Source organism: Dermacentor variabilis, chromosome 6 (genome assembly GCF_050947875.1).
Source record: "Dermacentor variabilis isolate Ectoservices chromosome 6, ASM5094787v1, whole genome shotgun sequence".
In the NCBI taxonomy this organism is placed as follows: Eukaryota; Metazoa; Arthropoda; class Arachnida; order Ixodida; family Ixodidae; genus Dermacentor; species Dermacentor variabilis.
Window position 1 is genome coordinate 104,036,692 of NC_134573.1, and position 16,270 is coordinate 104,052,961.

The 16,270-nt window shown below is 45.6% G+C and overlaps 1 protein-coding gene across 1 annotated transcript in view; it reads right to left on the reverse strand.

Annotated features, from left to right (window-relative positions):
• Rme-8 (receptor mediated endocytosis 8) overlaps positions 1–16,270 on the reverse strand; it is a 187,602-nt gene that overhangs the window by 41,349 nt on the left and 129,983 nt on the right. Inside the window, exons 31-32 of the mRNA XM_075695386.1 lie at positions 15,268–15,459; positions 8,170–8,349 (exon numbers count right to left, since the gene is read on the reverse strand). Coding sequence (XP_075551501.1) covers positions 8,170–8,349; positions 15,268–15,459 — 372 coding nt within the window. The remainder of the gene's footprint in view (positions 1–8,169; positions 8,350–15,267; positions 15,460–16,270) is intronic.

Genomic DNA, 16,270 nt, shown 5'->3' on the forward strand with positions numbered 1-16,270 from the left:
TAAGGGGGAACTGAAATTACCTCATTATACCCATCACAGTTAAACCTCGATATAATGAAGTCTGTAAAATCGGCAATTTGCTTCGTTATATTGAAATTCGATCTTTTTTGCAAACAAGCACAGTTGCCGATGAAGTTTTCTTAAATGGAAGGGGCCACCAAATTTTTCAAATTATAGGGCAATAAAAAAAAAGCAAATTCGAATGAGAAAAAATTCACTGGTTGGGTTTGGTGGTCGGTGACAAAAGATATGGTTTCATGCCGTGTCAACAATATTTTCACATCGCGGTGCAAGGCAAAGCGAGCTACGCTTTTGTAAACACTTCGCCCCTACAGCTCATAGCGTAGCCAGCAGTGGGACGATGCTATCATGAAAACTGCCGGCAGCGGGAAGTGAACGCTTCGTCTGCCTCTTGCTTTAAAGGGGCCTGAGCCAGTCACTGGGCTTGATGAAAAAACACCCTTCGCGGATAGCATATGCTGCTATGAACAGGGATGGAAGTGGCCAAGGAAGTTTTAGAGCAGCTCTGAGAGCAGCAACTTTGGCACTTCGGAGCAGGTTAGGAGCATGAATTGCCCGTTTCAGAGCAGTAAATACACATCTTGGAACAGCTTCGTAAAGTCTAAGATGAGTGAAATACAGACGAATGAAGAAAAGGCGTTCTTTATTTGACTTTGCAGAACACCATTAGGTCGCAGTGAATCAGTTCTGTGGAAGCCCACTAGGTGAGGAAAATTCATGGCAGGGAAAAATTGCAATTCACACGACTGTAGCATGAAGCTACAAAGGAAACCACCTCCGGGTTTCTCAGGAACCACCATATGGGAGCTACATACGGGATGTGCTACATATGGGATGTGCCAACTAAACGTGACCAAGAAAAATATAACTGGGGGCTTTCCGCGAACAGCACCCATTCTATGTTGATAGGCCTATGATGCTAGTTTAGCTTTTATTTTTTCCATTGTGAACAAGCAACCAACATTTATGTTTAATGAGCTAACATTTATTGCATTACTTATTCAATAAGGTGCCTATGCAAAGGTTGTGGAATACATCGGGAAGTGACCGATAACAGCGTACAGTCGCTGACTGATTTTTTGGACTCCAAAAATTCGGACATGCTCGATTATTCAGTCTGCTTCACTGCACCGCCATTCTCCCCATAGACCATAATGTATAACAACTGCCGAAAGTTCCGACACCTTGCAACCTCTCGTCTGATTTTTCGGGCACTCCTTGAGCCAACTCGATCGAAAGCACCATGCACCGACTCTGACCGGTGCATGATTAGACTTGCTGAACGCCATTTTTGTTTTGATCCTTGCTGCCCCACGAAGTGGCGCTACTGCAAATCCCCGCTCACCATCATCGTTTCTGCCTGGTTTGTGGCTACAGCAGTTCCGGTCTCAGCTTAGTAAGCCATGTCAAGACAATCCAGCAGCTGCTTTGTTTGTTTCTTCATGCCAACGCTGCGAGTAGGCCACATTTTTCGTTTGTGCGACTGGTATCAGCGTGACGGCGTGGCGATGTTTGCTTCGTGTGCTGTGTCGAGGTTGCGGTGATGCAACATGGCATAAGGAAACATAGCGTCAAGTGTCTAATGGCACCGACAGTGCCCGCGCAGACTGCGCTGGGGAATGCCGGCGAGCGGGTGCCGGGAGCCTAGGATTTGTCGCCTTCCGATGTGCACCCTACTGACGCCGAAAGTGTTCTGCCGAGACCTGTGCATTGGTTCTAGACACCGTCTCATTTGACAGTTTCACAGGTGCTCACGCTGCTGTACTGACATGAGCAGAACTCGATGACGGCAACATCATTCATCAGGTTTCTGCTGCACTGCTGGACGACTCCGAGTCGGAAGATGATGCGCCATGTGCTACGCTGCCATCGCATGCGGAGCGTGCAAAAGCAGTGATTGTGCCTTCAGCCGCCTATAGTGACCGTACGACCCTCTCCAAGATTCAGGCTTATCTGATTGCGCATAAACGGAACAGTGTGCAACGGCGCATTCACGATTTCTTCAACCCTACTGCCGAGCCCGAATAAGTGCATGGAAATAAAGGATTTCTTTTTTCTTAATCTGCTTTTTCGGACACCTGTTTATTCGGACATTTCCGCAGTCCCTGTGAGGTCTGAATAAATGGTCGGCGACTGTATATAGCAACCTAGGTGTTATTTGGTCCTTTATTCCAACAAAAACAAAAAGCAAAAAAAAAGACAAGAGAAAGCCTGCAAAATTTTTTAAAATGTCCACATAACAATGCTTCCCCGCACCAGTAATCAAAGTGACCTCAGACGTAAATGTTATCTAGTATACATTGCATATATTACGACTGTGCCAACCTGGGCCTCAGTCTTGCAATAGTTAGGAAAGCGAACAATTACAAAATCGCACTACCTCACGTTTGATAAGGACCCAAGGTGCATGCCAGAAACTGCTGATGCATCCAGCAAAAAGCATGGACGCTTGTTCCCAGTGCCCCTAATTGACGATGTTTGTGTAAAGATTGATGCAATCTTAGGTGCACAGAAACGTCACGGTGAAAGCAAGGTTTTCTAATTAAAAAAAAAATTTATTTCGTAGGCTTTCTTTTTTGTTAAAGAGGTCTTTAAATGCTGTTATCGGTCATTTCTGAACATCATTCACAACTTTTTCATTGACATGTCATTAAGTAGGTAAATTTATAAATTTAGCTAATTAAAGGTATTCGTGCACAACGAATGAGAAATATTCACAGTGGCTGCCATGAACAGCCCCAATCAAGGCACAGTGAATGCTGTTCGCGTAGTGCCCTCTGGTAATTTTCAATTCTTGGCGACCTTCAGTTAAGATAGCAGAACACAGCATAATATCGTAAAAACCCGCATATAGTACGAGGTGAAATTTTTGGGACGGGAAATGAAAAAAAAAAAGCTTTATCTGCATCTAATACAAGTTAGGAAAACTCGAGGAAAACATTTATTTAAATTGCACTTCGCACTTCAATCACTGTATTCCTCAGCTGCACTCTCTTCGGATAGTTCTTTGTCAGACATATCTTCCCTGAGGTATTCATCCTATAAGCCATCGAGCGCGTTCAAGAGGCTGCACTTCTTGAATGCGCGACGCACAAGGTCCTCTGGTATGGTGGCCCATGTGTCCATAATCCACATGCATAGCGTGGCTGGCAAAGCCCACTTCAGCCGCCCGGTCGGCATCACTGCAGGCTCACCTGAGCGCATCCAATCTGCGTAACACCGCTTGACCACGTCCTTGAACGGCTTGTTCACACAAACATCTAAAGGCTGCAGCTGAGAAGTCGTCCCACCTGGGATAACGATGAGTTCAGTGCGAGAATCACGCAACAGCCTCTTCAATGAGTTAGCCAAATGGGAATGAAATGTGTCCAGCACGACGATGGATGGGAATGACAACAGTGCGCTGGGCCACCTACATCAGACGGACTTTATCCAGTCGAGCACAAGATTCTCGTTCATCCAGCTTTTCTCATGGCATCTCACGACCACATTTTTTTGGTAGTTCCTCACCTTTAGGCACTGTCTTGCGCTTGAAGACGACATAGGGCGGAAGCTTGCATCCGTCTGCCATGGACGACAACATGACGGTAACTCACGTTTTCTCATTGCCAGTGGACCACACAGAAACTTGTTTAAAGCCCTTTTCGTGCATGGTGAGGGGCGATGGCATGTCCAGATAAACCGGCATTTGGTCAGCATTGCCGATTTGCCCTAGCTGGAAGTTCTTGGACTCGCACGGCGAAATAATGTGGCGCTGGAAAGCCACAAGCAGCTCTTCGAATGATTCGGGCAGCTTTTGTGAAATTGAAGTTCGGTGACGTAAGGAAAAAACCAGCACGGCACATGTAGCAATAAATCCAGTACTTGCTCGCTTTGAAGGAGGAGCTCAGTAGCCCTTTTTCGCTTACAAGCTCCTTAGCTTTTGCCTGCATAAGCTCCACGCTCACGGCTAGATATGTGGCTCATTGTCGGCGTATGAACTCCGTCAGGGCGAGTTCGATTTTCGGGAATGTCTCACTCTTCGGGCCGCGAAACCTTCTTCGCGTTCTGCTGCACGTGAAAAGGGTTTCCTTCTGTCGACGCCATCCGTGAATGCTTTCCTCATTGAAGCCAAACTACCTCCCAACCGCCGCACTGTTGCCGATGCCCTGTGCGGCTAAAATAACCTTTCTCTTGAATGCAGCTGAGTACTGTTTTCGTGGTCCAGACATCTTGGTCCTTCAATGCAGAATAAAAAAGATGCACTTTGCAAAGCGTTGTTTGCATGTGTGCTGCCAAGGTGCAACTCAACAATAAAGAAATGATGCTGTAGTCACGCAGCAATAATGAAACCAAGCCATAGCCATGCAGCAATAAGGAAGCCAAGCCATAGCAACGCAGCAATAATGAAACCAAAACTTCTAGCCCAAATTTCTGAATGAAATTTTCGTTTGGACCCGCATATAGTAAGAGGCGAAAATTTGGGATGCTAATAATAGGAAAAAAAACCTTGTATTATACGCAGGTTTTTATGGTAAATATGAAGTGACATACTGGTCACTGCATGTTAGCCAGTATTTCGCATTGTTTGCTGAGAAAGAAACCTCTTAAGATATATTTGACCACAATAAAGGGATAAAAATGTTGACTGGCTTTCCGATCTGTTTTATTGACTAACATTTTGCATAAGCTCGATTATTCGGGCTTATTCGCAGTTCTAGTATAGGCGCCATGAAGCCAATGTATACCGGCAAGCAATATTTTGTACGTCAAACGATGGTTTATTCAAATTTCGGAACTCGATCTGCGCAAGTCGGGTTGTGAACATCATTGCTGCAAACGCAATTTCGGAGGTTCACATTTTTGCCTAACCTTTTGTTAGGACCACCATTTGACCGCCTAAGGTTAACTAAATAGAAAACTTTACATCCTTGGCTTGCTTTCTACGGTAGCAAAAGCCGGATTTTGCCTGGTGCGGCCGTGCAGAAGATGGTGTAGCTTGAGTGCAAAAGTCAGTGACGATTGCATTTGCCATTGAATATTTGTGACCAAGAAGTTTCATGAAAGTAGGTCATTTTCAGCGTGCTGTACTATCATTGTAGTAACTGGTGCACGTGCAAAATAGATTTAGAATGTCACACCCACAGAGTTTGCCCACTAATAGATGCAGATCTACCAACAGAGCGCGAAAGCGAGTGCTAAAATGTGTAACGAAACTGATGAGCTGCATGCTGAGCAAACTGTACGACCTTATTCATTCAGCACAGCTTTCCTTCCCCACTGCCCCATGAAATGAGCACCAGTTCAAATCATCTTTAGCTGTTCCTTCTATATACAAACGCCTAACACTTATATAAAACATATGTAATGCATTGTAGGGCACAAAATGGTTTTCATTTTCTTGCGGCCTAGTAGCAATTATGCCACCAAACACACCAACACTTCAAAGACGCTGACGCTGAAACAGATTGCGATTGCTTAGGCTTGGATTGCGGGGCTAGGTGCTAGCCAACGCATGTCTATGTCTGTGCGGCCGCCACTGAACTCGCACATCCTGCTAAATTTGGTGACTTCATTCGAAATTCGCTCGACGGTTTCACGCAAGATGGCGCAACTAGGTGCAGCAATTCCATTTCTGTGTGAATATCTCAGCCGTGTTTTTCAGTTGTGTGCATTGCATGGAGCTCGCAAGTGGAGTATGAAGTCCCCTTTTTCTCAAACACTCTTTTTAACAGAAGCCTGCTTCTCACTCTTTTCTGGCTGCTATATTTTGTCATATAGCAGTTTCCCATATGTGGCTGCTATTGGCCAATATCTGACATCAATCAAGCAGGGTGTTTGAATCGGCGTGCTTCTTCCTACAGTTACTGTGTATATTTATTGACGCAGTTTAACAAACAGGATAAAGTAAACAACAATCTGCATTTCAAATTTTAATAGGAATTACGTATCTGCCAATAATGACTACTGTACCATTGCCAACTATCGTGTGCTAATGCTTAGCCACGCCTGTCTGCACAGGAATGAAACTTTGGCCACACTGCTTAACAGTGTCATAGCTATTGGGTCTCGCTGGCTTCTATTAGTTTTGAACACTCAACTAGCCTCGAACCATGTGAAACTTAAGTCCACACCACACATACACTTGGTAGCGCGCGTGCGCTCCTGGCCGCTTCTGGCTAGACGCCTTGGCAGATTTGGCTTTGTATTGAGCTACTACGGAAAATGCTCAACTTGGATGTGGCTACTATCCATTGGCCAAACTGGTGCAGGACAAAGCTGGTCCGAACCCCGTAGAACGGCCAGGCTGGAGCACATGAGCGGGAGTGCACACTCCAGCCCTGTCTTGTATAAAGTAAACACTGCGCATACACACTAAAATTGCATGTAGCTGCGGTCTGCTACGTAGCGTAGATACTGGGGCTGCCGCGGGATGCTGCAATGAGCTCACTCTCTGAGAACACTACGGCTCAGCAAGCAAAGACGTCACCAAAGATAATGCATGCGCACCTGTATAATTAAGAAATGTGTACTATGTCCAGTGACAGTGGTAATCATTCTGGTAATCTTCACTGTAATAAATTGCTCACGCTTCACTGCATAACACTATTGTATTGCGGCGAAGCTAACTAGTTATGTTCAAATTATCTGGTGAGGGCCAATTTTGAGGTTGAAGTAATGGAAGTTTGGGCCCACAGAAATAAATGCATGAGCATCAACCGAGACATTCGGTCGGGATCGAATTAACTGGAAAATCGAATTAAGCGGAGTCGAACTTAAGGAAGTCTACTGTATTGAAATTATGTATAAACACACTTCGTTATATTAAGGCTCAAGATACGTGGTGTTCTATGGACAAGAAGTTGTAAAAAGTTAAAACACTTTTGTTATACGGAAAATTTCCTTATTTTGAAGTTTGTAATATCAAGCTTTTTAACTGTATTGAGGTTCTAACGTAATGTGTCTTCCTAGCTGTCAAGGAATCTTGAAGTCAAGAATCTACACTATACTGTATAGACTCGTGGAAGGGTAGGAAGTTTAGAGCGCAGCTCTTGGGTGGCCTTTCCGGTGTTGAGCGTCAGTGTCCCTCAGCGTACCTCGGCATAACCGAGCTAATGGGCACAACTAAGAATGAAAAAGAAAACGCAGAGCGCAGCAGGGGATGAAAGGCGGCAATAGTGAAGAGAATGCGAGGAGGAAAGTGTAGTGCCATGCAAGACATGTTCTGCGGCGACGATCGCTACGAGATGGTGCCAGAGTAGCACGCATCGTCTGTTCACCAATGATGCCATTGATAAGGCATGTGGCAAGCACATCCTCTAATACCATGTATGGAAACAAAGCGCTGCCTGAGAGGAGGTCTGTCTGCGGCGGATGCTGTCAATCACACCCATGTATCATCCACATGCTGTCTCTCGTGTTCTCCCAATCAGCGAGGCTGTTGCGACGCACTTTGCTCCGTTTTCAACATGCCGCACAAGAGAAATTGTCCGTGCCAGCCAACATATAGCAAAATGAAACGCATATAGAGCTGCACTCAAATTTCGTATTAGGCAGTACCATAATTGCCGGTGAATTTTTTTTTTCCACAATTTTGGCGAGGTGCAGCCCTTACACGGGACCCAACCTTTTTGTCAAAATGGTGCCGGTGAAACCTTGACTTGTGCACACCTTGAATACCTGAATGTACAGTCGCAATCAAAAGTTTGAGAACCACGGCACCAGCAAGAAATTTAAATACACTGAAGCATAGCTCCGCGGCCTGGAATTGGTTTAATAGGTTGTATGCACTGTTATTTCAGCCAAAATGCCTTGGCTACAGAAAAACGAACAAAAAAAAACGTGGCACATTTAGTCCCCAAACTTTTGATCGCGACTGTACCATTGCACCAGATGTCAACATGCAGCTCTCGTCATATAGTAGCAGCATACAGAAGTACGCAGTGAACGAAAATTCGCCGGTGCGTGCGCACAGCATCGGGGTACCGATCACGATTGCTTCTGCGTTGAAATTCTTCAAATTTTGGGCTGCCAAGTTGGGGGTGCGGCCCTCACACAGGTGCAACCCTTACACGAGTCTATGTGGTATTTGTGCTCACAACCATAATTGGGAAACTATGGCAATTTGCTTGCCCGAAATGAGCATGCAACTGTTCTGCAGCCCCCTACCTGCTGGTTGGTCTCGAGAGCGCTCTCGACACCACCCTCGCGCAGCGTGTAGTCGTAGTGGAATGCCGACAACAGGAGGTGAAAGAGGGCGCCAGCTGCCAGCAGCCGCGTCTGCAGCGCATCTTCCACCGCCAAGGCACCTACGCACCGTACCAGTGCCAGGCACAGCTCCGACAGGTGCTGCACCAAACATATCCAAAAAATTCGTTAGGATGGTAGCACAAAGGAAACAGCAATACACAAAAGATGCACATAGTACGATGCATTGAACTACTAACTGAAATTTTGATGCACCGAAGCAAAGAGTGCAATTTTATCTGTACATGTATTACACTTCAAAAAATACCAGCTTACCGGAGACATGAATGACACTAAAATGCTGGTAGCAACATCTTCTGATGCTTTGCCCAACAACACATCAGAATATTTTGTTTTACAATGACGTTGTTATTGAAGCAAAACTACAAAAAAGAACTGCGTGCTGACGATTACATTGCTACCAATGCATTCCAGCACGAGCTAATTATAACGTGGTTGGTCTCTGCATCAATGGCACTGTGTCCTCCCTGATTTAAGGCCAAATGCATCGAAATTTCAGCTTGGCTAGAAGAAGAATAGAATTTATTGATAGGAAAGACAGAGAGGTTGACCTGAGCTAGTGCGCTCTAGTCTGCTATTCTGCACTGGGGAAGAGGGAAGGGGAGTGAAAGTACTGGGATGGATGATGATGATAAGAGAAGTGGTGAGTGCTTATGTACATGAGACAGTTGTCTTGCTAGATCCGCTCGTTGAGCTTGGTGTCCTGCAGAAACTTCAACAATACTTTTGTTGCACGCATTGAAATTGCAGTGTCAGGCCATGGGCCGAGGATAGCTTCCTCCGACAGTGGTTGCCTGCCAACGCTGGCTATGAAACTGTCTAACGTCCTTCGCTCCAGCATATATGCTGGGCAGTCACACAGTACGTGTTGCAGTGTTTCAGGCATCTGGCAGTGTTCAAAATCAGGGCTGTTCGATTGGCCTATGAGGTGTGCGTAGCGACGGGTGAAAGCAACGCCGAGCCGAATCCAGTGTAGCAATGATGTATTGCTCCGTGTAAGCTTCAGAGGCAAACAGAATTTACCGTTTGGGTCAATCATATGTAAACGTCTGTGAATGTTGTCATAGTGGGCTCTGTAAGCCTTTGTAAGGTCCTGCATGAGTGCCTTGATCATGGAGGTGTCAGGTCGCGAGTAGGCAATCCGTACTTCATCAGAGGAAGAGGAGGCCGATCTTGCCTCACTGTCAGCGAGTTCATTGCCAAAAACACCACAATGACTAGGCACCCATTGAAAGGTGATCACGTGGCCACTTAACTCGGCACTGTGATAAAGTTCGACGATTTCCAGCATGAGCAGATAGTATGGTCCTTTCTTTAAAAAGTATTTTAGCGCATGTAGCGCTGATTGGGCATCGCACAATATCGTCCATTTACGGGGTGTCTGCGTTCTCATAAAACGGACTGCCTCCCGTATTCCCGCAAGTTCTGCAGCTGTAGATGTCAATTTGTGGTCTAATCGAAATCGTCGAGTAATTCCAAGTTGTGGGATGACAAATGCGGCTGTTGTGGCAGATGGCGTGACTGAGCCATCGGTATATACTTGTACAGTCCCACTATATAATGTAAATATATGGGACAGGGTGAGCTGCTTCAAGCCAATGGAAGAAACGTGAGATTTCTTCATAATTCCGGGTATCTGAAGCCTCACTAGTGGTCTTGGCAATGTCCATAGAGGTGTCACGGGGATGTCAGTGGCCTCCAATCTTGCAGGTATAATGCTTGCGTGACATGCAATAACTTTAGAAAAACCACAGTCAAGGTTGGTGCTTGGAAGTGTTGACAGTGGATGGTGTGAGTGTCTGGTTAGCAGGCGAAGATAGGTTCGCACAGGTTCACAAGACCTGTATATGTTGATTGGACAAGCCCGTGCTTCCGCTATTGTGCCCTTAGTTGACGTGCAGCGTGGCAAGCCAAGAAATATCCGTAGTGCTTGTGCCTGAAGGCTCTCCAGCGTACGTAAACAAGATGACCCCATGTTAGATAACGCAGGCATGCTGTAGCGTATGTAGACCACAAGAAGTGCCTGGTACACTTGGAGCAAACTTCGCTCAGAGGTGCCCCATCTCAGTCCTGATATTACATGAAAATGTGTACGAAGTTGGTCAGTTTAGCCCTAAGCGCAGTAACATGTTTGGTCCAAGAAAGACTGCGGTCTATTATCACGCCTAGAAATCTGTGGTGGGTGACAAAAGGGAGCGCCGTTCCGTCGACAACGATTGGATAATGTGACATTGATTTGCGCGTGAATGCCATGACTGCACACTTAGTTGCTGAGTTGCAGGCCTCTACAGCGCAAGTACTTCGCTGCTATGGTAGCCGCACGTTGGAGCCTTGCACACACTTTAGACATGTGACCCCAGATGACCAGATACAGATATTATCCGCATACATACTGATACACGCTGTTTCAAGTAGCTCATCTGCAAGGCCCACCAGTATGATATTGAACAATATTGGGCTAAGAACACCACCCTGCGGAACACCCCTGCGAACGTCATGTCTATCCGTCTCGCCATCCGAAGTGGACATGAAAATGGTGCGGCCACTGAGGTAACTCTGCCGCCATGCATACATCCGGCCACCAACTCCAATATTCTCAAGCGCCCGAAGAATCGTATGGTGGAAGACATTGTCGTAGGCACTTTTGATATCCAGAAATAGTGCGCATACCAGACGACGGCGTCTCTTTTCCTGTTGAACAGGAAATCGGCAATAAATGAGTGGTATGTACTATAGAAGCAATCTTGGCAAAGCTACAGGGTTATTAATCATCCAAATTTCGCATTAGCCTCCTTAAAGCGCATAAGCAGATGACGCGTGCACTTGGTGGTTAGCGGATATGATGCAGGTCCCATCATGGTGCCTCAGAGATCTTTCACCACGCTGCGAGCAGCCACTGGCAGCGCCCAACCTTGGAGGTCGTGCCAAGGAGCCACAAATTCTGGGTTGCGCATCACTTCTAGTAGTGGTAATGGCGGCATTTTTATTTCTTTATTTTTGTTAGTTTAGTGTTGGTGTCAAGCACACTTGCTTTTGCAAACTTTTCATGAAGCATGCACTCATATTAATAGAAACATAAAATTGTGCACGGAGGCTGCTCCTATCGTCAGTCTGTGAGCCTAGGATATGAAGCTGTCCAAAATTTCGTTACAGCTGGCTTTTCAAGTTTGCTGCACCAAGAGATGTCACCACGTTTTGTCAGCGTCTACAGTAACCTGACATTACGTGAGGAGCAATACAAGCTAAACACTCAGTAATAAAGAAATTCTGCCTGCCCAATAGGCGTTTACAAGGCTGGGTGCATGGGCTTGCTGGTAGGACATAATTCACTGCAGATCATGGAAAGCACAGGATGAACAGATAGATTGAGAAGACGATACAGTGCAAAATAAACCGACTCCACATGGGCACCAGTCTCCCGGTGTCACTTTTGGGACCATATGAAGTCGAGATGCCCAGAGATGGAGGTGCGCAATTCAGTGGCTTGTGTAGAGAGATGTGCTGCCCTCTTTGGGCCTCTCTAAAGACATGCCATTTTACAATCTCCTTCTCTACCAGAAGCTGCATCACAAAAGTTGCTCCCTTTGTTTCTAAATAAATTTAAATATCCCCTCCAGCTGCCAAAAAACTTTAATGGCATTTTTTAATCTTTAACATCACAATCAGCATAATGGAAAATTTAGAATCTCCCAATTAGAATTTTCCAATAACCTAACCGTGTCTCAAACCTAGAAAGAAACGTTTCGGCTAAAGAAACAAAACTGGTGGATTTAGCACGAGGTTAATTGTAACACATCAAGCTATTTCAGACAGTAATTTGATAATTCCCTCTTGGCAAGAACAATTAAAAATCATCACGTGATTAATACAATGGTGCTGCCAATTAATTATCTGGACATATAGTACAGTAGAACCTCATTCATACATTTCAGAAAAAAACTAGAGCAAAACGTATTAACCGAGAGAATGTATGATCGGAAGTCATTAAAAAGTTGACAGACTTAACTGTAGTTGACATCTACATAATTTGAAGCATTGCGCAAATCATTGCAGCACGAGGCACCGACATAAGCCGAGCTGGTGGGGCTCAAGTAGCACCGAAATGCACATTGTCGTTTTTATGGCTTCTACAAGATTAACGTTTTTGCTCCTCGAATTTCGCCTGGATCAGCAGCTTCTCTTTAAGCTGGGCATTTCGGCGGGAGGCTGTGTCATGTGCAATCATTGCCGTGCATCAAGCTAGCAGGTCCATCATTGTTTTTCTATTGCATTGTTTTTTGAGATGGCGACTGGAAATACAGTCAAAACTCGCAATAACAAAATCTCCTAACCATGAAATTCTCGCGACGACGAAATATTTTCGTATCCCCGTAAATGTACATAGGATTCAATGCATTTTGTACCTCTTGATAACCAAATGTTGCTGTACTACAATCCCGCATCAACGAATTTGCCGGAATGTAACACCGCACATTACCTAGTCGTGCAAGGCTAGTAGGCTACGAAATGTACTTAAACGTGATTGCTTTGCACTAAAATAGCGTAAAATACCACCACATGACACTTGCATGGGCGGCACCATTTTTGTTTACAAAAACAACCAAGAGCCGGAAGCGATCACGCCAGAAACACGTCATGTCCACCATCGTGTTTGTTGATCAGCCGTTTGAAGCGGCAGCATGTTGCTACCGACAGGTGACAACGGTTTTTGCACACCTAGTGCAGTGTGCAACATGCACCTCGGCGAGAAAAATGCAGCAAAAACAAGGAAATCCCCATCCTACTGATGTGGAATGGTTTATGGCGCTTGAGATGGCAGTCGCAGCATGGAGTGCCACACATCAAGCTGTGATTGAGCGATTGTCCAGGAATATGCATTCGCTCATACGTATTCCTTGCTTTAAGAACGCTGGTTTTGGTGCCACCCGACAGGTACTTTGTGCGGATTCAATGCAAGACGTAGATGTGCGCCAAAAGGCCGTAGTCTGGTTTGACTGCCTTCAGGTGTACAAGATACAATCACTTTAGCATTCAGCACCGGACACGTCGGCGCCTACGGGTGACAGCGTTTGGTGGAGAAATGCTGCTGCATGCGTGAAGCACTGTTGCTCTGCATCCGGTGCTGAGTCACATGAAATCTTGCAAAAGTGATCGTATCTCCAAAAGCAATTGACCAAGAACACTGCTCCATGGCAGTGCTGCCCCTGCCGACCAACGCATGTGGTGCACTTTGTATTGTCGGCAATGCAAGCAACGGATTGATGTGGCGTACTGGGCGTGTTGGCACATGTTTGAAAAGGCGGCAGTGCAAAAAAGACACGGATGGAGATGAGACTAGCGCTCATCCTTGTCATCGCATCTCCGTCCGTGTTTTTTTTTGCGCTGCCGCCTTCTCGAATAGGCTAATGGAATTTGGACAGTAAAGTTTCGCTCTGCGACGCGTTACCTATCTGTGCTGTCTCTTTTCGCAACAACAAAATTCTTGTGAAAGCAAATTTTTTTAGTTCCTCGCTGATTTCGTTATTACAAGGTTTAATTGCATAAACAAAATTGAGCTGGTGGGCAACACCAGAACACGATGCCCATGATGCCGCCAGAGAGATACACGACTCTCCCTTTCCTCCGCAAGCAGCAGGGAATGGCAGAGCGTTTAGGTTATTGCCTATTAAAAGCGTGCAACCCGCTACCAACGGCACTACAATCCACGCACTGTGAAACGGATAAGTGAAGATGCTTATCGCAATAGGGTTGGCGGCAATTGCTGTGAATGTGGTGGGCACCGAGCCAGGAGGAGATCTGCTGGTACTGCAATAAGAAACTTAATTCGCACCAGCCTTTTCACGTGAGAAGGGCAGGTGAGTATTGCAGAGAAGCTGCTGCGGCGGGCCGCTACTATTCTCCACTGCGCGTGCTTAGTGCCTTTTTCTTGTTTACATGGGACCCAGCGGCCGGAAGACGTACCATACGATTGCAGTATGGCAGTCCACTGAACATTGGCACCAAAAGATTGTATTTTTCGGGAACATACCAACCAGTAAAATATAAGCGTAACTGTATTAGGACATTTTTCATGTTCTCGGTCGCAAACTTAGGTGCCAGGAAATCCCACGTAACGAAATTGTATCAACGAGGTTCTACTGTGTGTTCCCACTATCCACACATTTTACACGTGATGCCTGATTTCATTGTACTAGTCGGAAGTATCTTAAATTAGAAAATGTGAAGGCTTGCAATGAGCTTGGCTAGCACAAAATAGGTAACTAAATATCTTTGGGAAAGGCCTTTGTTGTGCAGTACAATTAAGATATGTTGATGACAATGCAAGACAGGAACTTGGTTTAGTCAGTATAAACCAGACACGATGTTCCATATGAGAAAAGAAGACAGTGCAAAAAAACGAAGTGCAGCAAGGCCAGTCTAGTCTCACGTTCTGTTTCATCTTTTGTGCTATGGAACAACATGCTAGATGATCATGCCGGCATGAAGCTGGGAGTCGCATTTACGCATCGTTGCGTACACTTAATGCAACGCCTGAAGTCTCCAGACTGAGCTGTGCCATGTGTGTGAATCCATAAAGCATCTGTTATGTGACTGCTTTCAGAATGTGAAGAGCAACAGCAGTTGACTAATGATCTTGCCCACCTCGACAGCCAACTGTTGTTAGAGGACTTTGTATTGGACAATTGGCATGACTGTAGGCCTAGTTTCCAAGCTATTCAAGCATTACAAACTTCCTAAAGAGTCGAGTAAGGGCTCTAGGCAATGAATAGACTGACCCGTCATGTGTTTTGCATCTTCCATCTATCGTCATCGTTAGCCATCTTGCTCCTTTTTTTATTCCTCTTCTCTTTCCCTTCCCCCAGTGCAAAGTAGCTGGCTGGACAGTGGCTGGCCGACCTTTACGCCTTTCATATCACCAGACATTTATCTTCTCTTTAGTGTTTGTTTAGGCTTTAAGCACAGAACAAAGCCCGGCAAACGAGCAAGCCCAACACTCACGTCAAAGTACAGGCCTCGGCAGAGGTCCCTGGACAGTCCTTGCATGGTGGCCAGGGCCTGCCGGCAGGCTGGGAACTGTGCTGCCACGCCCAGGCAGTGCGCCGTGTGCATCAGCACCTCCACCTCCAGGGCACCCTTCTGGGAGCTGTGGCTCAACATCTCCACACTGCACGACAGTGCACGCTCCAGCAGCTGCGAATGGAAAGAGGGACGCGTTTTTAACTCTGACACATGACAGAACCGCGTGCAGTAGGATCTTAGGGGTCCCACTAAAGGAAAATATTAGGCCTGGTTGGACTGTTAGATTATTCGTCCAGAAGTCGGTCATCGTTTCCTGCACGCCTACGATTGTTGCGTACACAATTGCCACCAAAGGTGTCATGGCTACTCCTCAATCTGAACTGCCTGCGCCAAAATGGACGAGTTTCTGCTATTGCCTCGTGACTTCCTTCTCTGCTGCTATCTGTGAATCAGCCAGTGCTGATGGCACATGTGAGGTACCATAGTCCAAAACAAGTGGCACCACTCAGGTTTTTCATTCTTGCCATATTCAGCTAGCAATATATCTATCTGTTCAAGGTAGTACAAATGAAAAATTATTATGGAAGCCTAATTTTTCAATCTAGCTCGACTTTCTTCCGTTAGAGTGCCTTTAGTTATACAAGTCTGACGAAGCACCATTAGATATTTGTATTGTCCAAAATTTGTACCACCCAGAACTACTCAAGCTTGCACATTAAGGCAGCAGAATTCCTTTTATGCAGGTAAAGTCATGACCAAAAGATCAACGCACAATTGTTGACCAGTTTTTTCAGACATGGTATAAACCACAAAAATGTCTTAAAACCAGGCAGTTTATTATGCAAGGAAAAAAGCAAAATTTATTACTTTTTACAACACCATCTGAACGAAAAGCTTTTTAATAGATTTTTGCTCTGTCATGCACATCAATATCTTCTAGGTGACATTTTGTTATGCAGTAGTTGGTCATGTCATGTTCCCT